The sequence below is a fragment of the Rutilus rutilus genome (genome assembly GCF_951802725.1).
Source record: "Rutilus rutilus genome assembly, chromosome: 7".
Classification (NCBI taxonomy): domain Eukaryota; kingdom Metazoa; phylum Chordata; class Actinopteri; order Cypriniformes; family Leuciscidae; genus Rutilus; species Rutilus rutilus.
Window position 1 is genome coordinate 34,767,302 of NC_140221.1, and position 27,228 is coordinate 34,794,529.

Sequence of the window (27,228 nt, forward strand, 5' to 3'; positions counted from 1 at the left end):
TTCTTTCATTACACACTTTCTTAACCTCTTACTTACAGTAAATGCCATAAACAGCCTATACATTTCCATGTAAACGTTGTTTTGCTTGTGTCTGTAAAAAGAGACCTGTCAAAACTCTCTCTAAAAACATCAGTGTAAACCCAATTAACAGACAATAATGAATAATGATGGAAACTACCTCTATTATAAATGAGAAATCAGCCTGTCGCATTGTTATGGTGACAGATCTCAGATATGAATCCTAAGCGTGATCTGTAGTGTATAAAAGCTCACATGACATTTGTGAATGAGTTGAATCATAAAATACTGAAGTTCTTGATAAAAATAGAGCTTCAGTTCATTTTCAGACATTGGCCTTGTGACTTTCTCTTATGACTTTTTACCCTTCTTGCCATTTTTCTTTCACTCTTTCCATAAATTACACAAGCGTGACCCAGTTAAAAGGATGTTTTGCTTATGTAGTAAAAAGAGATGTGTTTGCATACAGTGTGTTTCCAACAGATGTGTGATGCTGATGAGCCGATACACCCTGCAGCATTAACATGCTTTTGTCTTCCAATAACTGTGTCTGGCCACGAAGCCAGTCAACTGTATATGCAGTAGACGCAAATGTTCAGGCAGCTGTTACATTTAAGAGCTATCAGGAGCTGGACTGACTGACTTCAAGACTATTACAAGGTAGGCATTTTTATATCTTTAAACGAGAATAAAAAACTGTCATTATTATCACACACTCTTTACATAGAGTCTGTCATAAAATCCTTCATATTATATCATTTTTAATGTATATTTTATGTTATGTTTATTGTTATTTATATTTGATTGTATGTATTATATGATACAAATATTCTATATTAATTGTATTGTATTAAGAAAATGATTACACATAATACTTGTCTTAAGTTCGAAGATGACAATGTTAAAAGTCTATTTCTCTCATCAAATTAATTATTCTAATTTTGTAATTTAAATCTCAATTCAGTGCCGTTTGCAGAATCTGATTTCACCAAGCACATGTTCCTGAATCAACATCTTTATTCCAATCAACCAATCAGATTTGAGGGACAAGTTTACAGTTTATGTCAAGTTTAGGATTGCAACCAGGGTTAGGTACTTCTACATCAGTGTTTTTCACCTTTCATTTCAATCTGATTTTAGGGAAAAGTAATTGGTAGGAATAGGTTTAGGGGTAGGGATATGGTTGGGACTAAATTTTGTTGGGACTAAAATATGTTGATCCAAGAAACGCGTCTGACGGCAAAATCAGGACCTGCTCGCTACCTTGATTTAAATTCAGGAATTTTGTATGTAAAAGCATTTTCAATTTAGTTCTCAGAAGTGCACAACCCAGCCAGATTGGAAAAAATGGCACTTGTGAAGTTGAAAGAACAGTTCTGTTATACTATTTATACTAGATTTGAAGAGAAAGGGAAGTGAAAGAAGGAGGTGTCAGCAAACATCATGCGTGCAGCCGCTTCGCTACCTGCTTCATGACACAAGCTCAAATTTAAACTCATAATCATTCAAGAGGAAACATAGATTGTCATCTCATCCTCAAGATGGTTTATGTAGAGATGGTGATTGTGTAATGTTCAGATCATGTGAGAACAGTCAAAGGACATCTCACTCTCATGTGGTTTATTTCTGTTTGTGACCTCACATCTGACTGCTTAATGCCATTAAAGGTGACCTATTATGCTTCTTTTTTACAAGATGTAATAAGTCTCAGGTGTCCCCAGAATGTGTCTGTGCAATTTCAGCTCAAAATGCCCCACAGATCATTTATTATACCATGTTGTAAATGGCCATTTTTGAGTTGAAGCAAAAACATGCTATATCATGCATGTATCTTTAAATTCAAATGAGCTGCTGCTCCCCACCCCCTATTCAGAATAGCCTGTGCCTTTACAGCTCCTGCCTCGGATACTCTGCCAAAAACTAACAAAACATCTGTTCGGTTTTGATCATTATTTCTATCGCTATCATGATCACGTGACATTGAAGTTCATCATCATCATCATGAAAGTTATTATCTGCATGCGTTTTCCAATGCTATCTCACGAGTCACGACCAATTCGTAAAAAAAATCTAAACCCCAGTGATGGGTAGGTTTAGGGGCGAGGTCAGAGGTAGGTCATTCGTACGTATATAAATTGGAAAATATGTACAATTTAGCAAAAATCGTACAAATTCGTACGAGTGAGGTTGTATGAATTAGCCACCTCGTAAAATATGTACGAACTGCTGTGAGATCAGGTTGGGTTTTCTGAGAGCACACATCTGAAGCACCCGCACAGAAAACTGTCTGTCAGATGGCGCGTCGCGCAAGTATTAAACCAAGTTCTCTTTCATATCTTATGTCTGTGAACGTAACAGCGGGGAAAGAAATTGCATGTGTATATTAGATCTGTGTATTAAAGTGAAAGCAATGTAATTTACAGGACAGTATGCTACAAAATTATTGTAAAATCAGTCACATAACCTATTTTAAATAACTTAGCTAAACAGCAAATAATTCCAGCAGTAAAGCTTTAGCTTCTTGGTTGATGCTGTCACCCAGGAGTATTGCTTATAATTGCTGGGGTTGAAATGCTTTACAAAACTTAGGCTTTCTGCACAAAATTAAGCTCTGGGGTAGGTCTTCCTTTGCCGATTAACTCTTGAATCTTGAAAACAGCGTGGATAATTAATTTGCAACGATGTCCTCCTCATTAATGTTGCTTGCGGATTCCTTAACAAATAGCGCTAGCTATTTTATCAGTTTTTTTTTCGACCAAGTTCCTCACAGCGGGCAGAAAGCGTCATAAACTTACTGATAACAAGCCCCACCAATTAAGAGGGATGATATGATTCGTCAATTTTCCTGTCATTTAAAATTCGTCTCCCACGGACTTGCTAAGGCTTGACCCTCTGTAACATCTACGGACATCTACACAACACAACTCACACTGAATAGGCAAATTTGAAGGGTTTATTTCCTCAAAAAGATTTAGATGTTTATTGTCAAATTATAAATTCCTAAAATACCATATCTAGGCTCCCTCTGAGGGCCTAGAGGGCCTGGTTCCATTCTGATACCTTATCTACGTATATGCTGTTACTATGAATCAAACAACAAAAGAAAAACAGTTAATGCTCTTGACTGAATAACTTTAGTAGCTTTAATAATAATACATTTCTTACTTGAATGCTGCTGTTAAATGCTCTGGTGAGGAGATAAACATGTTGGACCTTGTACACCTCACTTAAGGGGAGGAGCTAAGATATTAGGGCAGACTCCGTGCCAGTCATGGGTGGGGCCTGTTCCAATGTGACGTCACATTGGAGCACATTCCTAAACGGCTCATTTTGAGACACTGTTTCAGATTTATGGGGAAAATAACATTCAGTGTGGACGGATATTTACTACAATAGGGTGGTTGTGTTCACACAATGTAGACACATAATTAACAATATAAAAAACAATATAAAAGTGATTTTTTCATAATAGGTCCCCTTTAAGTAATCACAGTAAATGCATTGACTGTGGGAGAACCTGCTCTGTTGATCTGTCTATCTGTCTTTGGTGAGGGTGGCTGGGTGTATGTAAGCCGTGTGTCTTGTATGGCTGCGCAACAGTTGGCCTTATGAATTATTTGTGTGGGACAATTGCATCTCATTTTACATCTCTATTATATTTGATCTCTCTGCTCTCACCTCCCACCGGCCTTCCCATTGTGCATCTCTAATGGAGCATGCAATCCCGTGCTCTGCTTCCATATCTGACCCCTGACCTTAAAGGTTCCCCGCCTCTACTGTCTGGATCAGACCAACTCCATCATACCTGTCTGCTGCTCTTTCTCTCCCATCATTTCCAAATTTCCATTTTCTGTTTCTTTTATTACCATTTCCCCCTTCCCTAAACCATTTCCTTGCTTTCTAATATCTCTAATTCCATTCATCCTGCATTTAAATATCTCATTAAGCCTGTTCTCTGCTTCAGTTGCATTGCTTCTACTAATATCTGATATTTTCTTCTTTCCCATTGCTCTTTCTTCTCATACGTTCTCTTCTTTCTCTCTCTCATCCACTTCTCCTCGCTTCATTCCCCCTTTTCTTATCTTACCCCCTCCTCTCTTCACTTGTTGCCTTTCTCATAAGGCAGCCTCCGACCTCCACATACACACAAACTCTTCACTCTTTCTCTCCCCCCTCATCAGGATGCTTAATCTGCGGGCAGCACAGAGTCAGTTTACCCATGAAGTGAGAGAGCCAGGGCTGTGGGTCTGGAGGGTGGAGAAGATGAAGGCTGTGCTCCTTGACCCATCGCAGAGAGGAATCTTCTACAACGGAGACGCGTACATTGTGCTCAGCAACCGTGGAAAGGATGGAAGCGACCTGCACATGTGGATGGGTGTGTAGTGTCTGTTTATTTGTGTCATTTTACTGTAAATGTAGAATGAATGAAAATGCATCTGCAGGATGAGGACTGTAAAATGTTTTTTTGTAAACTAGGAAGGGGAAAAATTGTTTGCATTAGCAGGTTCCTGTAGTTTTAGCATTCCCTCCTCTGATCAAGGTGAGAAGTCGTCCCGGGATGAACAGGGTGCTTGTGCCATGCTTGCCACTCAACTGGACAGCTTCTTGGGAGGAGAGCCAGTACAACATCGACAGGTGCAAGGCTATGAGTCACCTGAGTTCATGGGACTCTTCCCGAAAGGAGTCAGCTACAAGGTGAGAGAAAAGGGACAATAGGACAAAAACAACAAATCTGTAAGATAAAAAATAATAATTTATTCAGCAATTATGTATTAAACGGATCAAAAGTGTTACAGACATTTATGTTACAAATAATTTCTTTTTTAAATAAATGCCGTTGACATTTTTATTCCCTTAAGAACCCTTAAAGAGATCATGGTTTCAAAAAAGATTAAGCAGCACAACTGTTTTTAACATTGATAACAATAAGAAATGTTTTTGATCCCCAAGTCTGCCTATTAGAATGATTTCTGAAAACTGGAGTAATTCGGCTTTGTCATCACAGGGATAAATGAAATTTTCAAATATTTTCAAAGAGAAAACAGTTATTTTACCTAGCAATAATATTTCACAATATTACAGTTTTTGCTGTGTTTTTGATCAAATAAATGCAGCAGTAAGCATAAGAGACTTCTATCAAAAAAATCTTAAGAAACCCAAACTTTTGACCAGTACTGTATGTCCAAAGATTGCGCCACTATGAAAGTATGGACTCACTGGTTTCTCTTTCTGTCTCAGGAGGGTGGGGTGGAGTCTGGGTTCAAGAGTGCCAAGTCCAGGATTGGCCCTGTTACACATCTGTACCAAGTCAAAGGAAAGAAAAACATCCGCGCAAGAGAGGTGGAGCTTAGCTGGGGGAGCTTCAACAAGGGCGACTGTTTCATACTGGACTTGGGAGAGGTGTGTATATATAAGTTTATGCGTAGGCCACTTTTTTTTTTTTGTAATATCTCTCATTGTGGTGCCATTATTTATTATTTTAGTTGGCTAATCATGACCAATCATTTAGTTATCATTATCACATATCACAATTATCATGTGTGTTTGCTCAGAGTATAGTCGCATGGATCGGTTCCAAAGCCAACATGTTTGAGCGACAGAAGGTGCGTGAGATAGCAATGCTGATCAGAGACACAGAGAGGAATGGCAAAGCTCACATCGTTGACGTGACAGAGGGAGAGGAAACACTGGAGATGGTTCAGGTGACAAACCTCCATTCCATTGAAGATGCTCTTTGAATCATTCTCAAATCATCATCATGTTGGACAACATGATCGTCAGATTCAGGCTCATGCAGCTCAAGTACTGCTGTCATTAAAGGGATAGTTCACCCAAAAATGAAAATTATCCCATCATTTACTTACCCTCAAGCCATCCTAGGTGTATATGAGTATCTTCTTTGTTCTTTCAGACGAACACAATCAGAGTTATATTAAAAAATGTCATTGCTCTTCCAAGCTTTATAATGGCATTGAATGGCGGTCCTGAATTTAAAGTCCAAAAAAGTGCATCCATCCATCATAAAAGTAATCCATACGACTCCAGGGGGTTAATAAAGGCCTTCTGAAGCAAAGCGATGGGGTTTTGTAAGAAAAATACCCATATTTAAAACTTAAGACAGACAGACAGCCAGCCGTACGCATCGATTTATGGCAAAAGAGTAACTCCTGACCCGACGCATGACGTATTGACAAACACGGAAGTGAAGAGGATAGAGTAAAACAAAACCGGTCACGAATTAGAAGTCTAAAATGAGAATTTGTAAATGGAAATATCGAAGGATTTCAATACAAGAGAAGAGGAGCTTGAGTTTGTTGCCCAGCCCTATTTGTTTGAACCACGAGAGGCGCCTAAGCGTACGCTACTCCTACATCCTACGTCATGCATTGCGTCAGGGGTTTGTTTCTCTTTTGGCGTTAGTCAACTTGCGCAGGCCATCTGCCAGAAGCTATAGTTATTTGAGTCTATAAAGTTTTAAATATGGATGTTTTTCTTACAAAAAGCCATCACTTTGCTTCAGAAGGCCTTAATTAACCACCTGGAGTCGTATAGATTACTTTTATGATGGATGGATACGCTTTTTTGGAAGAGCAATGATATTTTTTAATATAACTTGTGTTTGTGTTTATCTGAAAGAAGACAGTCATATACACCTAGTCATGGGATAATTTTCATTTTTGGGTGAACTATCCCGGTAAGGCAAAACAAAGAACCAAAGACTAAGAAATTCTAAAATCCACCTTTTAAAAAAGTGTGAACATTACTAAATTATATATGATTTATTAATAAATGCAAACATTCATAAATGGATTAGAAATATTAGATCTATTAACGCCATCTCAAATTTATTTGACAGGCACTTGGTCCAATCCCAGCTCTGAAGGACAGCTCAACAGAGGAAGATGCTGAAGCAGATATCTCTAATTCTGCTTGCCTTTACAAAGTCAGTTCTCTCTCTCCTTAACAGTGTAATGTGCAAGCATCAATCAAAATGACCTTTTAGTTTCAGTCAAACTGTTCGTCTATCAATAAATTGAAGTTGCACTTTCCTGGTTGATGTTTGAAGGCTAAGAATGTTCTAGGGATAATAATAATTCACATTGGAGATAAATGTCTGAATGATTCTCTCTGAGGTGTCTAACGCAACAGGCCAAATGACCTTGACAAAACTGTGTGACAAAGGACCTTTCGCTCAAGAGCTGCTGAAGAAAGATTACTGCTTCATATTGGACAATGGCTCTAATGGGAAGATTTACATTTGGAAAGGTAATTGCGTGTATTTGTTCATCTGCGTGTGTAGTAAAATCACACCTTTTATAATCATTGCCTTACTTTATTGACGCACAGGGAATGGAGCCAATTTAGATGAGAAGAGAGTTGCCATGAAGGTGGCAGATGAGTTTATTACAGAAATGAACTATCCCAGGATGAGAACGCAGGTTTGTTTCATTTTCATTTTGTGCACAAAAACTATGACCTCTTCTTTCAGTCATCCACATTTCTTTATGTCCTTAGGTGGAAATTCTCCCTCAGGGTCGTGAATCTGTCCTCTTCAAACAGTTCTTCCAGAGCTGGAGTTAAACACACCAACATATAGGATGTATGTAGAAATGGATGCTCATTTTGTATAATCACACAGCATACTAGCCATCAGTGGTGTAGCCTGCCTGTTAAAACCCTTTGCTGTTAGCCAAAAGATTGCTTGTTTGATCCCAGGTTTTGTGAAGGCTGGGACAGTTGTAATTTTTATTTAAATATACATTTTTCTGTCACATGCAGATCATTTGCTTTAATATAAAACATCTGTATACAACCCAAATGTTTGTGATTTTATGGAGTCCAAATATGCAATAACATGTCTGTTATTTTTGTTATACATATTGAGCTTCAAATTGGCAGTACCAATGCTTATGTAACCATGTGATACTATATGGTCTTTCGGTGTGATCATCCTTTATCTTGGAGATACGCTCCATTATAAAGTTTGAGCTGACGTTAATCTAGCGTTTGAACCTCCGCAACCAATCAAAATCAGGACAAAGGAGGACAAATGGCTGAGCTCTCGGCCCATGAAGGTTCAGAAAATAAACACTGAACAAATAACGACTTGAGCAATTACACTTTCAAAATCAAAAGCCCCATTGACATTCTTAATGAATTGATAAACAGATTTAAAAACAGGCCTAAAGCGCATTACTCTTAAAGAATCAATGAACACATTAAACTATCTTAACTATTTCTTAACTATTATGCATGTTCTTAATGTCTTACAAAGCATTTTAATCTTGCAGGCAAATGCTTCAAATGATTTACTTTAGGACTGGCTGATCAGAGTAACAAACATTTGACTTCTTAAAATCTGCAGTAAGAAAATAAAAGACATATTTTGAGTCATTTGGGAACTTGCCGTTCTTGTGGTTTCATTTCATGTGAACAACATTTAGTTATCATGAAATGACAACCATCGGAGTGTGGTGAGAAAAATGAGCAAGACATATTTCATTATGTCTGTTTCTGTGCCAGTTGTTGTTTATTATGAAACTGCATATTAATCATATGAGTATAATATGAGTTTTCATTGCAATTGCTTACATGATGTGAACAAATTCACATGATTCATTTCTGGACTTGGTTTAAATGGAACGTCACAGAAAGTTTAAATCTTCTGACAGTGATGCTGAGTTTATTCATTTCAGTTTTAGTTTTAATCAAAACTTGCTGTCTTTACTTCTCAGTCAGCTTGTTCAATTTTGAAACCAAACACAGTCATGCTTGTATTGTTTCTTTTATTAGTTATTTAGACTTTGAATTGATTAGACCTGCATAGCCTATAGCAACTAAAGCATATTATTCAGCCTAAAATGAACTGGTTACACAAGCTCATAATGGCAATGCCCTTATCACTGCTCCTCCTTTATAAGTTTACACCAGTTGATAGAGATATCATGTGTCTATGACTATAGGGTGGATTGAGGAGTCAAAGGTTGTAGTCTAGTTATACAGATGGCATAATAGAGAATCTGGGTCCTTATGCTCTGGTTCTGCCGGTGTGCACCACAAATCTCTGAGCTGGCCTGTTCCCGCAATAGAGAAGGTGAGGGATATAAACTTCCTTCCTTTAATTTAAACATAATATTTAATATAAGAGAGAGAGAGAGAGGCCTCTCTTTTTTGTGTTTGATTTTTCTATTCATTCAGGAAGTAAAACCTGTCTGTGCTTTCACCTATATTTGGGATATATTTGTGTTAATTTTTATGTACTTCCTAATCATTAAGTAGTAACTGGTATTTTAATTAATAGCAATAGTAATGTTTAATTTATTTTGATATATTTAATTCATTTAAATAATAGTATTTATAATATAATATGATTAAATTACATAATAAATTATACATATGTGACCCTGGATCACAAAACCAGTCACAAGTCGCACGGGTATATTTGTGCCAAAAGCCAATAATACATTGTATGGGTCAAAATTATTATTTTTCTTTTATGCCAAAGATCATGAGGATAATTAGTAAAGATCATGTTCCATGAAGATATTTAGTAAATTTCTTACCATAAATATATAAAACATTTATTTTTGTGAGTGAATGCAGCACAATCGTGAACATAAATGAACAACTTTAAAGACGATTTTCTCAATGTTTCGATTTTTTGCACCCTCAGATTCCAGATATTCAAATAGTTGTCTCTCGATCAAATATTGTCCTATCCTAACAAACCATACATCAGTGGAAAGCTTATTTATTCAGCTTTCAGATGATGTATAAATCTCAATTTCAGAAAATTGACCCTTGTGACTGGTTTTGTGGTCCAGGGTCACATATTAAATATATCATAATTATTAAGTACTTGGGTTGATTCAGATGTTTGATGAGCTTTGGGTTCTGTATAAGGTACTCAAGAGAAAACTGGATTTTTTTAATCAGCCAACATGAAGAGTATCCTGAAGGGCAAACGTAAGTTTAAACATTATGATTTCAACGATAATATTATCTCCTGTTTCACAGACAAGCCTTAAGCCTAGTCCCAGACTAAAATGCATTATTGAGCTGTTTTAACTGAAAGCAACTTATATCTTAAAATATGTCAGTGCCATTGTTTTGTCTCAAGATGCACACCTTTTTTTCTTTTTTTTTCTAAGGCACGCTCATAAAAGCTACTTAAATGTCCTAATTTAGGCCTAATAGTGGTTTAATCTAAACCCTGTCTGTGAACCCAGGCCTATAACACTTACGATTTTATAGTGTGTATGAATGTTTAAAAACTAGAAAATGTATGTTTTGTTGTGTATATAACAGGATTTGAGGCACCTGAAGCTGGTTTGAGTAACTCTATCGGAGCTGTGCGCTGGGCTCTTCCTGAAGAAAGTATTCAGGCTCACAGCTCCGTTCCTAGCCAGAGCAGTCAGAGCCACAGACAAAAGGTAAGAAAGAAAGAAAGAAAGAAACAAAGAAAGAAAAGACGATAGATAGATAGATAGATAGATAGATAGATAGATAGATAGATAGATAGATAGATAGATAGATAGATAGATAGATAGATAGATAGATAGATAGATAGATAGATAGATTGATATTTTGTGTATTGTTTTGAAGTTTAATGTTTGTGCCTATTACACCTAACCAATCTTTCTGTTGCTATACAGGACTTGAAAGATCTCCGCAGCCTGCAGGAATGTGTGAAGTTTATCACTCAGTGGAAACAGCAGGTGGAACATGTCTGCAAGGTAACGTGTAAAGCTTATGGATTTTAAAGACTATCATCGCCATGTGATTCCACAAAGCTGCATGTAATTACATGTAATTGTGAAACTTCTTTAAACTTCCTATGAAATGCAAGATGAAAAAGTGTGTAATGTAATGACAAACAAAACAACTTAAATTATTCTGTTTATACATTAACTCAAACAGTCCCGCCATCTAGCTTTAAACGAATTGCACCCTGGTCACATGACCACAAACAATAAAATTACATCATGTCAAATTACTGTAATTTCGAGCTGACAACATGTGATGTTCTCAGAAAATTCACTTTTTACAGTTGAAATTACAGTAATTACGACATGGTGTGAAAACACCCTTGAAGTGACCATCACATGTACCCTTCGTTAATATAATTGTGGAAGGACCCTTTGTTAAGGGATGTAGGTGTCCACTTAATGTGGAACTCCCCTACAAATGGTGTTCGCTGCCCAAAGTGCCCTTCAAAGGCACAACAACGTTGTTTGGTAGTTGCCTATAGACGTGAGCAAGTGTGATATTGCTTTTATACACCGGTTCAAAAAAGAATAAGACGAACTTGGGTAACTTACATTTTAAAACACAATTGCCAGTTCCTTTGTCTCTTTTTCAATAAAACAAAAAAAATAACTGTTGCGAGTCTATGTGCAACACACAGCATTGTATCAGTGTTTTTGAACGAATCGGTAAGGTAAATGATTCAGTGACTCACTTCATAAAGAAATGACTGCATCTGAAATCACATACTTCCCTACTATATAGTAGGTGAAAAACAGTAGGCTATGTGACAAAAGAAGTATAACTCATAAAAGAGTAGGCAAAATGTACCCAGATGACCTACTTTTTCTGGCGAGATTCTGAAGTGTGCATGACTTTACTGTCCCATGAGGCAATGAGAGGATTTGTGAATGGCAGTGAAGCGATGCAACTGATGCTAGGTCACATTATAATGACAGCATGGCGAATGTAATACATCCAGATTACATTCATACTACACTCATTCATACTATATAGAACTTACTTTTTTAGTGGCTGTGAAGATTCACATGGTTTTGGTCCTGAATAATTCAGTGTTTTTGAACGAATCGGTTGAATAAACAATTCAATTATTCACTCATTAAGAGAGTTGCATCGCCACCTACCGCGAAACAGTGAAGAAAAAGTCACTGAAAAACAGGTTTGGAACAACAGGAGGGACGAAATGATAGAATTTTCATTTTTGGGTGAACTGTCTCTTTAATGTTATGAAGGTCACTTGGCAACATCTTATAAAGTAAGTGTTTATCACCCGTTGATAGAAGTCCATAGAAGCTTCATATTCATGTATCATAAAGCTACTGATAAGACTAAATTAACTCCATGTCACTACCTGTCATGATGGTTGTATTGAACTGATGGTGAAATTCACCATGGGATGGTGAGGTAGGGTTTCTGTGTTATGAAATTGGATTCCCATCGCATCACCCTTTGGGGGTCTGGAGAGTGGGAAAAAGGAATGTGGGATATCCTGAATGCAGACTGTAATGGGTGTGTGTTTGACTACACTTACAGTATGTCTAAAATATCACAATAAATATTGACTGTGTGTGTGTGTGTGTGTGTGTGTGTGTGTGTGTGTGTGTGTGTGTGTGTGTGTGTGTTTTAGCCTGGTGCCAATGCAGATGAAGACCCACATATGCATGCTGAGCCACGCAGTCTGGAGCAATGCCGCAAGCTCATCCTGGAGTGGGCACAGGAGTTCAAGAAAGTTGACAATGTGAGTTTATGACTAAAAGAGACATATGTATAAACAAATGACATAGGTTACCGCCTAACTGATATCAGTTGTCTAATATCTGATGTTTAACAAGTTCACAAACATGAGATGTTCACTGAAAATAAAATTTGAATATAGAGAAAATGTATAAAAGTGCATGGAGTTGATCAAAATGTTAAAAAAATAAATAATTTGTGATAATTCTATATTCTATAATTCGTAAAAAAATGTTTTACATATGCATTATAGTTCTTTCAAATATACAGTACTTCTAATATACCCATTAAAAAAATATCTCATCAAGCACCCCTAGTGTTCAAACTACGAATTACTCACGGCAGTCACCAAACTTCTGGACAAAGAATAACGTCTTTAATTGTTTTCATTAAGGTCATTGCTTAGATTGAGTTTATTATTTTCTCCTACCTGTAGTTGTTTAGTGAGAGCACATGGCGACAAGAACGAGATGCGATCTGGGAGCAGAAAGAGAACCAGGCTGATTCTGCCAAGCACATAGAGCAGAAGATCATGGAATGGGCAAAAGAGCTACAGACTGTGTCAGAGGTGAGATCAGCGGGTTTGACCCCAAGAGACATATGTGATAATGCAAAACGGTATTTGAGTACATGTATATTATACCTGTGTGCAGCAATGTGGTGTGATGAGGCACGAATTAGCCCAGTTTCTGAAGCAGCTGGAACTGAAGAAGAGGAAAATCTTGACTCTGTTGCCTTTTCTGGAATTCATAACTTGGTCTCTACTGAAGCAGGACAGCCAGGTACAAGTTTAGATAAGAGACCAATAAACCAAACTTTTTTTTTTTTTTACAAACATCTAGCAAGAGTCCATAGTTTGCAACCATATACTGAATCAACAGACAATTTAAACAGTATCAGGAGATAATTTTATCATTGCTTATGTAAACAGTTTAGCACAGTTTACAGATCATCACCATGCCCAAAGACGCTTATTCTTTTTTCGCTTTGCGGTATTTATTCTGTAAAAATGCATTTGTGCTTTGGTTATTTGTTTTTTCGAACATCCTAGACCTTTATGGCAGTTTGCGGTCTCCTTTCCGAGAAAAAGATTCCGTTCTAGAGAGATTCAGTTTCAGAGATTTCAGGTTCAGTTACAGAGATTCATATATATTTGTATAACAAACACACACACACACACAAAATAATATAAGCAGTATATTTAGATGTATTTACATGTATTATATTTATAATGTATTTTTAGGGTGTTGTTCCTCAGCTATGGCTCCTAAGCAAACATCGTACCTGGAAAACAGGTAATTATATATTTTTTTAAAAATTTTCTTAGACCTGTCATTAGATTGAAATACAGATTTGCCAATTTACATTAAATTCCTTTTAGGACAAAAGTTTAAAAGGAATTTAATTAAGTGACTAAATTATATTGACTACTCATACTTATATATACAGTACAATTCAGTGTTTAATTGTTTTGACAGAGACACCAAAGTACATTCCAAACTCAGGTACAGATTTATGTATTTATTATGCATTATCATGTCATCATTACTTTAATCATCACTGTGATGATAATGTTTATCACTGTTTTCCATAGTGTGGAGATGGATCCACAGTGCTTCAGGTATCCCTGATTCAGACCTTCATGATTTTGCCAATGAAAATTAGTTTGGGCTTTAAAAAAGCTTTTAAATTTATATTTGCACCTGTTCCACTTTATCATATCCTCTGTTTAGTGGACATCACACTGGACCCCATGACTAACCACCCATGGTTACAGCTCTCAGATGACAAAAAGAGGGTACAGGAAGCTCTGAGTGAAACCGAAGTGTCATTCAGTAACCAGCGCTTTGACAGCTGGCCGTGCGTTCTGGGCTGGGAAGAGCTCACTTCCGGTCGGTACTATTGGGAAGTTGATATTGCCAACAAAGGCTACTGGCGTATCGGAGTGACCACTTCTTCCTCCAAAAGGAAAGGCCGAAGTCCCATGAACCCTTCTGAGGGCTTCTGGACAATATGGAGAAGCACACGGCAGTTTTATGCATGCACCAAGCCGGAGACTGAGCTACCTCTTACACTTGTGCCCAAAAAGCTGGGAGTCTACCTGGATTATGAGGAAGGGCACCTGTCTTTCTACAATGCAGAGACACGCACACATATCTTCACATTTACTGCAAATTTCAGAGAAAAGTTGTACCCGCTTTTCGCACCACTGGATGGACGTACGCTTATCACACTGTCCTCCACAGTCAATTCAGAAACGTCCTCTTTCGACGTCTCTCTATAGATCTACAGTCCTTGGATCCAAGCAGATGATCATCTGTCAGATCTGGAGGATGAGATCCCGTGGATACTGTGAAGTTGTTTTGGTTGTAAATTTCAACTTCAGCACAGTTGCAAAGTTCTGAGGATTTTCTTAACGGAAAATGATGAAATTATGATTGTTCTGCTGTCTATATGTACATAGTTTTGTGAAGTTTGAACGTTGTGCTCACAAGTCAGTTAGTCCTTATGAAGCACACTGAACAATCATTTGATGAATCAAAATTCCTTGTCATTTTTGTTAGGTTTGCCTCAATGATACTTGCCATTTCAACCGAATTAAAAAATAGTAGTACAATACATTTTTTTTATATATAATTCATAAAACACATTTGATTCTAGCTCACAATTCTTAATTATAAACAATAATGTACATTTGCTTAATATAGCACCACTTGTCTTTGCCACTAATCTATTAAATGTGGGTTTTTGTGAATTCAATACGATTCGCTGCTTGGAATGCAAACAATGAATACTTTTGAGACTCATAAAAATAGAATTCAACGCACACAATATGATCGTCTACAAGCTCCAAATTGGCAGTCCTAACCCCTAGCACAATGTTATGTAATTGTGTTGCATGTTTTATTATGAATCTTAAATGCACGCAAGTTCTTTTAACTTATTTAAAACTGCATAAACATAAATGCTCTACCAAAAAAGAAATCAAGACACAATACATTTGTTAAAAAGCATGTATTTAAAAAAATTTCCCCAGATACAAATAAATGCATGTGTATGTATAAAGGCAACTATACGTGTACAATAACATAAAAAAAAAAATTAAAAAAACAGCATAAAAATCTATAGTAGATTAGAACAGTATAAAGTTTTATCAAGATTACCAGGAGGGACTCAAACATGCCCTGAGTATTTGCTCATATTTAGGCATTCAACCCATAACCACTTACACATCAATGGTGATTTCATGGTAAATCTGACTGGCCAGTTATGAGTTTTTATCTTTTCCATATTACTTAAAAGAACAAATAACAGGAGTAAATGGCAGTATATGGTTGCACAAAATCTTCAGACCATAACAGATCAATTTAAAGGTTTGTCAGACCCACGTTCTACTCTTTGAGCGAGAGAAATCAAAGATGGTGTATTCTTTCATACATTAAGAAATTAAGAAAAATGTACTAAATAAAAAGGATTCCAAATACAAAATACAGTGTTGCTTTTTTGTTATTTTTATTAGAGATTTTGGCTTGTAACCAGTGCTGCTCATTTCATTATTATTCATACTCTTTTCTTAAAAAAAGCTGGTTACAAAATACAACAGGTTACAAAATACTGGTATAACTAACTTTGGCCATCTAGTAATTCAGAGACAAACTCTTTTACAACCTAACCAGAGTGCAGAAACTACGAGTTAAGAGGCAAGTGACCTGCACTGACCCACAACAGGAAAGAAAATCCTACGCACAGTTAAGCCTCATTGCTTGACATTCATTTATCAGGTCTGCAAAATGATGGGCCAGTATTGCTTCCCTAGTGCTGATAGAGCACAGCACACCCTACAGTACCCAGCTGATACTAGCCTTACTCATACAGAACTTTTCTGGATCAGCTGACTTACACATGTCCCCGTGGAGTAAACAAGATGAAATATGACATACAGGACTGAGGGATCACATGGGTCCGCAATTCAACAAATGCTCCATCTATGACAAGCTGTTTTGGTCAAAAAAAGGCATAACAAATGCAGAAAAAAACTCTCTCTTTCTTTTTCTTTCAGCATCCCGCCATCTTAATCAGAATCGCTCTTTTCATCCTTTACCATCAGTTTTTTCCCTCTTTTGGGCTCTGGTGTTTGGCCATCTTTTTCTTTCTTGGTTTTGGACAAGCTGAATTCAAAATTCAAAGAATGTTATGGATATTTAAGTGTCAAATGAGCTCTATGTTGACAGTCATTGTGTAAATGCTGTAAAAGTTGATTACAACACAGAAAAAGATGCAGTTGTGAAATAACACTTACATTTTCTGTCGGTACTTGTCTATGTCACATGGAGGCACAACATCGCTAAGCTCCAAACCATCATTGATCTTCTTGAGCATTTCGAATCTCTCCTTACCCCTCACCTGTGTGAAGAGGTCATGCATACAAATAAACCACTACGGTTTTGTTTAAAGTCTTATCCAACAATATTTGTAATACACAATGCCAAGGTTTAAGTATAAGCTGGATTTGTGCAAACTAGGTAAGGCATGGCAAGTTTATTTCTAAAGCACATTAATACAGTGGTAATTCAAAGTGCTTTACATATATATATATTTTTTTTAATTTGTAATAAAAAAAAAGGTTAAAAATACAATAAAAAGAAGTTAAAAATAAAGAAAGAAGAGAGAGAGAATTTATATATATATATATGCCAGAAAAAAACCCTCATAAATCATATCTCAGATTCTGCAGCACAGGACTTAATACTGCTTAACAGCAAAACAGGTTTAAATACTCAAGACAAGTTTTATTAAATATATACATATTGGTTTGAGTACTAATATAACAATACATACAAATTAGAAGTCAACCAATACTGTAAAATCTATATACTGAATGCGTTAAATAATGTTCTTAGTCTTTCCTTTCTGTGACCCAAAGAGAAGCTACAAGAGTTTACACTGAATTAAATGGCAGATACAGTTTATTGTGTAAAAACACTAAAACCAGAAAGAAAGAAAGAAAGAAAGAAAGAAAAGAATGAAAGAAAAGTTAATTCAATCAATCAATCAATGTCTTTTGAAATGTAATAATCAGTAATCACAGTAGACCACATTTCGATAATTTAAAACCTCTTAAAATGATAATTAAGAATTGTGCTATACCACTTAAGATATTTAAACCTTTTTTATGACCTTAAATTTGATAAAACTGAATTTAAAGGCACAGTATGTAAGTTTCACCGCTAGAGATCGCTTATTCAAAACAATAACAAAGGCGCAGCTTGATGACGGAGAGAAATGATCGTGGAATCATGAGAGTTGTCATCTTAACTTCCACAGCCGATGGAAAGTAATCTGACGGGACTCAGGCAGAAATCGTGTTCGTGGATGAGCAAATATATTGAAGTTGTATTAACATCACTGTGGTATTGAGCAGGGCAGGGCTGAGAGTCTGGGACATTTTACGTTTTTATTATGCTTGTATGCCGCAGTCGGCTGCTGCCGCTCCTTTGGTTTTGTTTTGTTTATATTATGATTAAAATTAAGTAACGTTCGCCTCCTTCCCAGAACTTGAACTTTGTTAGTGTTACGTATGATCACTTAAAATCACATTATTTTATTTCATTCGAATGAAACAGCCACAAGTGCTGAATTGCTACTCATACAGGTCACTTTATTTGACGAATTAAAATTGTGGGGTAACGCAGCACTGTTTTACTTAATCAAAACAATCATACTAAAAATACATTTGAGTGTTGAAAGTTATGTTAATGTTACTCTGCTATGTTAGCCACTTGACAAAATAGTGTTGTCTGATTTCCTTTTTGGTTACAAACATGTTACTTGAAGAGCTATACTGCCCTACAAAGGCAAAAGACCATAACTCGCTACAGTGTGGAACTGAATTTTCTTTTTTTGTTGTCCTGCCAAATTAATTATAGGTAGGACACTGGAAATCTGGCAATTAGATGTTTTAGTAATGAAAATTATCAACATAAAAAAATCTTGAGCTCAAACTTGACTTTTGACCACTACTTTAAAGTTACTGTACTCTGCCTTTGTATTGTCAGCAAAAAGTGAGAAGTCATGCCAAGGCAAAAGGCAGTCAATATTTGATTGCTGATCACCATTAACAAAATCATTATAGTAACACCTGTATAAAATCTAGTGATCATGGCATTTATTTAGTATGATTTACAATTACTTATAGTCATCTACTTATTGCTATCCTGTGCTTTGGTTGCATTCTGATGGCATTATTAATACATTAGACATGACAAAAAACCTCCATAGCAGTAAAGAGTATCTTCAATTGGTACACAGTGGCGTATGAACCCGATATGGCATAAGACTTGCTAAGCGCGGGTACTGGTTTATAGCGGTGGTGGACCTGAAAGACGCATACACTTTCACATTCAGATAGCCCTTCATCACAGGCACATCCTGAGATTTACGTTCGAAGGTGTCGCGCTCCTCGTATGTTGCTTTCCCTTTTGAGACTCAGTGGGGAGCGCGTTCTGGACTACCTGGATGACTAATGCATTTATAGCACAACCTTCTGTGTTCTGCGACTTTTCAGTATGCGGGGGTTTCTGTCTGCCATATTATTGAGCTTGTGCACTTCGCTCGTCCCGCGGATTTATTCGGGACGCTGTGATTGTCTGTATAACCCGCTTGGACAACAGCAGCCGGTCTGATGTTGTATGCACCAATACACTTGTTGCTTCATTATTATCACTCCCTGTGACATATTATTCCCGCGTCGGCTCGACCGTGTTTAGAGCGGTGCTGAAGGCGCCGGCGCAGTTTTGGCACTCTGCCAAGTAGATAGCGTTTCAACCAGGTACGGTACCCGAACTGTTAGTTCTTTGTTGTATTCACCTGCTACGGCATGAGTAACATTTTTCTGTCAACTCTGCATATATCCTTCCTTCGCGATCGATATCGCACGTTTGCAGATGGAGAGGGTTCAGACCATACTAAATGTTCTGACCGCGTTTGTGCAGGACAAAGCTCTGAGGACATCAGAAGTTACAGGGACTGATGGCAGCTGTATAAAGTACACAGGCTACACCGTAATTTCAATTTTAATGCACAGTAAAACAAAGGTAGAACACCGTACAATCTGATAGGTAGCATTATTTGACACAACACCGGCACAGTAACTTAATGTTGACGCACGGCAAAACAAAGGCAGAGTACCGTAACTCAATTTGAGCGTTCCAAAACAAAGCCAAAGAGCGGTAACTGGTGACCGTAATATTAATATTAAATTAATAATAAATTAATATTAATATTAAAACGTAATATATTAAAGCGTCTTTGGTGTTTCCATGGTGTCTATGGAAGTAAAACCGGAAATTGAGGGTAATGTGGATATGACGTCATTGATAGGCGACGCAATGATACGGGTCGTTACACTGGTTAAAATAAATGTTTTCTCTGGATTGAAACATAGTTAGAGACATGTGGGATAATGCAAGTACAAAAGTCAACAAAATACATAACATTGTTCTAGTGTTTTGGGATATTTCAATCCAAAAATCTTACATATTGTGCCTTTAAGACTTTTTAAGGACCCACAGCAACCCTGAATGAACCACTCAATAAAGCCCACAATAATCTTCATGAAAATGGAGAAGAATGAATCACAGAAGAATGATAAAAAGAAAACAGAAAGTGTGTTATCACCTGCAGAGTATAGATTTCTTCATCACTGCTGGCGCTCAGCTTGGCCTTCTTGCTGGCCTCCAGTCGAGATGTAGAAGAGGAGGATTCTTTCATCAAACCTGCCAGATCAGATTTACATTACTATAACATTCTGAAGAAATGTATACTTTTATTCAGCAGTGTAGGTGCAATCTAGCTGAATTTCATTCATATACACACGCAAACGTACTTCTTTTGGTGGTAGAGGGGGTCTTGCTCATGGTTTTGGTCTCCTGGTCTTTCCTGAAGTTGCTCTCTTCAGTTTTCCGGTCTCTGCCAGGGCATGCACAGACGCGCACCTCGAAGGATCTGCGACCCAGCATCTGACCGCTGAAGGACAAGAGTAAAACAGATTTGATGATCCTTTGTGTTAGGGGTGGGCGATATTGCAAAAATATCATATCACGATTTTTTTCAGGAAAATCAAGAAAGCCTTGGGTAACAAAATGTAAAATATATCATATCAAATATAAAATAAAAAAAGAATGGCAGACATTTTGGACAAAGTGGCGAAGATAAAAATCTTTGTCATTATTTTCTTTGTAATTAAAAAATAAGAACAATGATACACATTACATATACACAACACAACATAATATACAAATGACCAGTGCTTTATTATATATATATAATAAAGTAAGTGTATTTAAAAGGAGTAATCAAGAAAGAAATGAACAAAAAATAAAACACTACATAAACCTCACTGTATAAATTATACATTGATTCTTATTAAAGCAACTGTTTAAGTTCTCAGTCAAAAGCAGTGAGTGATTTTCTCCTTGTGTTTTGTTGTTTTATTAACATTAAAGGGATAGTTCCACCAAAAATGAAAATTGTTATCATTTACTCTCTCAAGTTTTAAACCCGAACAAGTTATTTTCAACAGAAGAAAGAAAAGTTTATTTTGAAGAATTTGCTATCCAAACAGTTGCTGGTCCCCAGTGACTTCCATAGTATATTTTTTCCTACTATGGAAGTCAATGGGGACCAGCAACTGTTTGGATAGCCACATTCTTCAAAGTATCTTCTTTTGTGTTGAGCACAAGAAAGAAATTAAAACAACATTAGAGTGAGTAAATAATGACAGAATTTTCATTTTTGGGTGAACTATCCCTTAAGTGGCAGCATGTTTACTATTAGGCGACATTTGAATTGTCCACTATCAACAAATCGTGATATTCGACAGAGTACTAACAGAGCAATAAAACATGCACTTCTTACTCCTGAGTCTCCAGAGTGATGATTGTGAGGATGGGCCGGCGGTTCATGCCACCCATGCAGCTACTATTGCACATGTAATTATACAGAATTGTGATGAATTCTGATCCCAGCTGCAAAAAAACAACAAAAAACAAAACATGACGTTACAAAATAAACTCACAGGTGTATTGCGCCCAAACAATACATGTTGAATGTAAATTGTCATTGTATTACTTAACCTCATTGTTCATTGTAAATCTTGCCATCTAATGCCATTACAGATTCAAATATTGAGACTGACCTGAGGAGCTTCATAGGGCACCACTACACTGTGCCTGGAGGTGATGTCATCTTCCTTGTAAATAGCACGCAAGTTTCCTTCAATTCGGATCAGGTGAGCAGAAGGAGCCAATCCTGAACAGAGAGTACACAGATCTGTTAATGGCTTTTAGTAGATCAGGTGAGAGAGGTTAAAGCTGGTGTTTTCTTGTACAATAGCACGAGAAAGATAGCGTTATACCATCAGTATCATGTGTTCTCTCGTGGTGGGGGCAACGCCGGACCACCTCAGCCACATGCTCCGACTTTTTATAAATGGCTGTGGCTCTGAGCACCGAGCCTTGGGGAGGGGCAACTTCCACCACCATCTGAACTGGACACGTTTTCGCCAACTGGCAAAAGAGCTTGTTCAGGTCTGGGGAGTACTGCGATCAGAGAAAAAGAAGAGATCATTATGAGATTCATATAAATGAAAGTTACACATTGGAAAAATATTAGTACATAGTAGTAATTAGTATAAGTAATCACACAAATTAATAGAACACTAATAACATTTGTTACAATTCATGAGAATGTTTATTGAAATTAGGAATGGGTTAAGATGGCTGACTAGCTGTCCAACTATCGACTACTAGTTGATTAGTTTGGCCGACTACTTTATCTAGATCTTTTTTCTTAGCAGTGGTGCATTAAAGTGGATGTTTCAAAGAGAGGATTGAATGTGTGCTTGCTAACAATAATTATCAGCACAGTAAAACCTGGGATATAGGGGAATTATCATCCTACGTCACACGGCGTCACGCAGGTTCTACTGCGCATGTCGGGACCAAAAGACAACATCTGGAAAAATTTCGTGTTGTGCAGTCGGTTGCCAGAATCGTAAATCTGTATAAAAAATTTTTTAAATCGAACTATTAGTATTATTCTTATCCGTATCCGTGTAATGATCAGCTGTTAAACGGGTCTTTCTGCAACCACGATGCGCACGCATCCCAGATGTTTACAAACCTATAATTGGTCTATTGCATCTCTAAATTTGTCCCTTTAATCCACCACCACTACAGTTGTGGCTAATTCACAGCCTTTAACAATAAACTTCAGTCTGACAGGCAGATTTTGAGAATATGTATTTGTTAATTGCGAATCCACACATGTAATATGCATTTGTGTTATGCCAGAAAAACTAAGTAAAAAAATAGACTTGAATTTGATCTATTTTATGTTTCAACTGACCAAATATTAGTACATTAAACTGGAAAAAAAAAAAAATAGAAAGATAAGCGAGCATCAACAACATTCTCAAATGTCACAACAAAAGCTCACAGAACCTTAAGAAAAATAAAAAATACATCCAGACACAAATTAAATTAATACATTTTAGATAAAAAATACAGAATTTATCACATTCCCAGTTGAGTTTTTTTGGAATTTTATTTTCCTCTTACCCTTCCGATCATATGCTGTCTTGTAGTTTCTCACAGGATCTGAAACACACCAGTTTGACTATCTTTTCCTATAACAATAGGAATATATTCTACTCTCTATCCTAAAACTGCACTATAGGACACACTTCTCCCTCCAATTGTTAGGCTGGAAAATTTTAGATGCCAAACGTCCCTGCTCTGAGTCTTGTAGACTGCAGTTTCTGCTTTGGTAGAACCAGACAGTCCCCTCCCCCACTGCTCTATGAGGACAAGTTCAGACATGTTCAATCTCTACAGATAACCACTTACTAAAAAAACATTGCTGCTTATAGTATGTATATATATATATATATATATAAAAAAGAAAGAAATCAAGGCACAAAGACAAAAAACATGAAATTAACAAGGAGATTTCACTCATATAGAACTAAATAAAATATAACTACTGTCATATTCAATAATGTTAGATGACTAAACAAATAGGCTAGACATATGACTCATTACTAACATAAATAGAAGTGTACACTGAGGAGAAGGTGTAAGAGCTTCTCTGACTGACGGCGAACGCGGTCATCTTATCTTTTTTCAAGCAGCCATCTTAGAGCAACACCTCTTTTTCTACAAACTGGATGGTCACAAGAGTGTGTATTAAACTGTTTTTTTTTAAACGCACAGACAAATGACCTAAGCTCTAGCTTGTTTCCTATTCTGGCTTTCTAATAAACCTGACTTTGTACACTATGAATGTTCTTGGCACTTGAATTGGATGAATTTAATGGATTGGATGAATTGCTTATGTTTCTGTATTGTAAGTTGCTTTGGATAAAAGCATCTGCAAAATGCATAAATGTAAGTCAACCACACAGCCATTTATATATATATATATAATTTTCTTGTAACTATATGCAATTTTAATTTACATACTAGCCATTATCCATTCACCAAATCGTAGGGTCGCACTACATACAAGCATATAGGCTAATATGTCTTGCTAAAAAGTAAGGACTTGAAAGGTCTGAATTGAACCAAATAAAGTGCAAAAGTGGTGGGGGGTGGGTATCAGTGGGGCGGCGCTGTTTTTTTTTTTTTTACCCCAGTGCTACCGGAGAAGTTTTTTTTTTGCTCCACATGAGAACATGCCCATTCATGTCTTCAGACATGCGTAAGAAATTGCCAAATTAAATTTCTTATTTGCCCACTCCAGATGTTAGATCAACAATGAATGACTACAACAGCTATCTCTGAACTCAAATAGCGAATACACAAAAGAGGGAGGTCGGGAATGTTTTACTCGGGACAGGAACGAAGGCGATGAAGAATGAATGAAGTCTCGTCGTATCCTGACAACATTCCGACTCAGTGGTCACCAGAAAGAACAATTTGAGTCTCTACCTCAGGTACATGTGCATCCATGTTCACACTTTAGATAAAACCTACTGCATACTAAAGTTAGTTTACTATAATATTGTCACTAAAAATTGTAGTGTAATTTATTATATATATATATTATATATATATATTATCACTAACATTTGTCACTAAACCCTATTTTATTTCAGATTAATCTAAAGCCAATCTTTTCATTTATTTAGGATGCTAGTGTATAGTGCATGCATAATGTGAGATTAGAGGAATTATATGGGTGAAAGTACACTAAAATGTCACATTTTATGTAAGTTTAGTACAGTATGTGTGGATGTATGTGTGCGCATGTATTTTTAACTTACCGTACAGGTGACAGACTTGGCTGTGCCTGATTGCGGGAACTGCAGTTTAAACCCATGGTCACCAGGATAATCGGTGGCAACTGGGACAGTGGAGGTCGGTGGGGAGGTGGACGGCTGAGGCAGTTCAGTCAGCAAGTTAAACAAATTTGGGTCGAACGAATTCGGAAGGTACTACGGGCAAACACATAAGACAAAAGAGTTCAGCATTAAAAATCAGTTGTGAATATTAGAGTTTATGAGTGTGTATACGTGCCAATAAAAGAAAATAACCTCTTCATTGATGTCCCAACAAGGGCCACCTTCTGGAGCTGAACTGAGACACAAATTGGGAGAAAGAGAGAGAGAGTTAGATTATCATTTATAAAGCACAGACACAACAGAGTACTGATTACTGATGACCAAGACAAGTTTAATGGATGCAAGCAAAAATAAACAAACACCAAAATTCCTTTAATGACCCACAAATTATGACAAAAAGCTGACATAAACATTGCCTGCTCCCATATAAAACTGATGAAATGACCAGCACCAAGTCTCAGGAGAGTGATCCTTCCTTGCAAACTTACATGAGGTTCCGCTCCCAGAGGTCAGCAAACTCTTGACTCTCAGGATTTTCTGCCATGTCCTGTTTCAGATTCGCAAAACTACAAACAAAATAGAAAACTTTCAGTCCTCTGAACACTTGAGAGGAAATATTACGATAATATAATAACACTCGCTCTCAATTTAAAAACGTTGTCTCTGCGAAGAGCGTTAACGTCTTAATTAAACATCCAAAATCACGTTTGTAAATATCATCGCGAGGAGTTTGATCGAATGACAACTTGGAAGAAACGTTAATAGTAGCGATCGCCATGTCGCGAAGACGGCTAATAGCTAAGCGGCTAAGTAGGCTAGCTAATTTGTTTCACAGGCTAATCGCACATTTGTAGATCTCGTTAAAGTAAAGAGTAAGCAAACAGTTTGTCTAGACATAAAATACACTTTTCTTTAAAACAACAACATTAATTTATAACAGTGAAGAGCGATTTTCCCATTTTTATCAGCTAACGTTAACCCACTCCACGGTTAGCACTGACGTTTCAATAACGTTTAAAGCGCAGTCGGGCCTGTGAGTTTCCGCTTATGTTAATTCATTATTAGTTGAATTCTAAAATTTTAAAGCGATTTTTATCACATCGACGTCAGCTCGTCAAAATATATTTTTTTAACACATTAAATGATTTTGTACTGAATACCGACTTTAAAGAGGGAAAACATTTTCAAATCAAATAAACATAAATATATGTTCTTACGTTCCTACGAATCAGCACAAGTGTCTCTCTATTACCTTGCAACAATTTACTTTGCTGACCTCTTCTCCCAAAACGGTTATCTAGTTGCTCTTGCTGCGATGATGTTTCGAGTGACTCACCCCACCGGCCAAAACAACACAACAACAAAAGTGAGTTTCTTGCAAACCCGAAGCAAAATCCACGCGTGGAGTTTGTGGGGATTCCCCGACAGGAGGAGTCTGCCTACGTCAGCGTCACCTGACTGACTACAGGACTCACATAGAGAACGAATTAAACGAGAAAAGAAAAAAAAACACAGCAGAAAATAAACGAGTTTAATAGACAACTCGACATTACGTATCCATTTTTTCTTTAAAATAAAAAAATATCTGACATGTTTGCGAAAATCGATCCTGTTATTTCAAAAGGCGTGCACATCTGCTCAATGAGGAAGTTAGACATATCTTGTCCTTTTTTTCTGCGTTGGGTCGCGGGAGCGCGCTTGATAGTACACCTATTTAATTTGATTTTTAAACTCTTTTACATATTATATTGGACATCTATTTGACATTGTATTACGCAAAACTCAACTATCAATTTCTAGGCAAAGAAATAAGTTGTTAAAAGATTGATAATACAGAGGGATCCGAGACACATGGGTCATTCATTTTATTAGGTTTGAAAACTCAAACGTGAATCTCCAGGACATGGCATGGCAGAAAAACATCTGAATCCATCTGACTGAGGTACTAATGAAAGTCTTTTTTTTTTCTTCTTCTTTTTTTTGCATACATATATAATGTTGTGTATGTCTGCAGAAATTTCACCAAATAACGAGCTTCAGAGGCCTACCAAAATAACTTCACCCACATCACAGCCACAACATTTCTGTGATTGCTACCCGTGAGTTATAAAAATCATGAAACTTCTGACCTGTCAATTGAGTTCCCACATCACTTACATGATGGAAAAAAAAGTCTTTCATGATTGAAAAACCACTCAGAATGAAAGTGGTGTTATGATAAGTAACATTTCAGAAATATTATTATTTATTGTCATGTCACACACACACACACACACACACACACACACACACACACACACACACAC

The 27,228-nt window shown here is 36.8% G+C and overlaps 3 protein-coding genes across 4 annotated transcripts; 2 read left to right on the forward strand and 1 right to left on the reverse strand.

The window, feature by feature from the left end:
• The first annotated feature begins 543 nt into the window (after positions 1–543).
• On the forward strand, positions 544–8,417 carry capga (capping protein (actin filament), gelsolin-like a). The gene is made up of 9 exons (XM_084413185.1): positions 544–678; positions 4,200–4,393; positions 4,559–4,713; positions 5,257–5,418; positions 5,571–5,720; positions 6,875–6,961; positions 7,152–7,284; positions 7,366–7,457; positions 7,534–8,417. Exons 2-9 carry the CDS (start codon positions 4,201–4,203, stop codon positions 7,597–7,599), a joined length of 1,038 nt encoding a protein of 345 aa, XP_084269311.1. The 5' UTR covers positions 544–678; position 4,200; the 3' UTR covers positions 7,600–8,417.
• A 606-nt stretch (positions 8,418–9,023) lies between these two features.
• LOC311294246 (E3 ubiquitin-protein ligase TRIM69) lies at positions 9,024–15,390 on the forward strand. The gene is made up of 11 exons (XM_084415028.1): positions 9,024–9,112; positions 9,922–9,984; positions 10,327–10,451; positions 10,674–10,754; positions 12,413–12,523; positions 12,956–13,087; positions 13,173–13,301; positions 13,763–13,814; positions 13,998–14,024; positions 14,114–14,140; positions 14,253–15,390. The coding sequence occupies exons 2-11, from the start codon at positions 9,960–9,962 to the stop codon at positions 14,801–14,803; spliced, it is 1,260 nt and encodes a 419-aa protein (XP_084271154.1). The 5' UTR covers positions 9,024–9,112; positions 9,922–9,959; the 3' UTR covers positions 14,804–15,390.
• A 620-nt stretch (positions 15,391–16,010) lies between these two features.
• tp53 (tumor protein p53) lies at positions 16,011–26,383 on the reverse strand. 2 transcript variants are annotated; one of them, XM_084415030.1, is made up of 11 exons: positions 26,175–26,383; positions 25,411–25,488; positions 25,115–25,157; positions 24,845–25,015; positions 21,935–22,118; positions 21,716–21,828; positions 21,436–21,545; positions 20,405–20,544; positions 20,197–20,294; positions 16,820–16,923; positions 16,011–16,688 (listed from the first exon to the last, which is right to left on the reverse strand). In XM_084415030.1, the coding sequence occupies exons 2-11, from the start codon at positions 25,464–25,466 to the stop codon at positions 16,592–16,594; spliced, it is 1,116 nt and encodes a 371-aa protein (XP_084271156.1). In that variant the 5' UTR covers positions 25,467–25,488; positions 26,175–26,383; the 3' UTR covers positions 16,011–16,591. The 2 variants fall into 2 exon arrangements, with proteins under 2 accessions (XP_084271156.1, XP_084271157.1); XM_084415031.1 differs by having other exon boundaries at positions 26,199–26,350.
• Between the last annotated feature and the right edge of the window lie 845 nt (positions 26,384–27,228).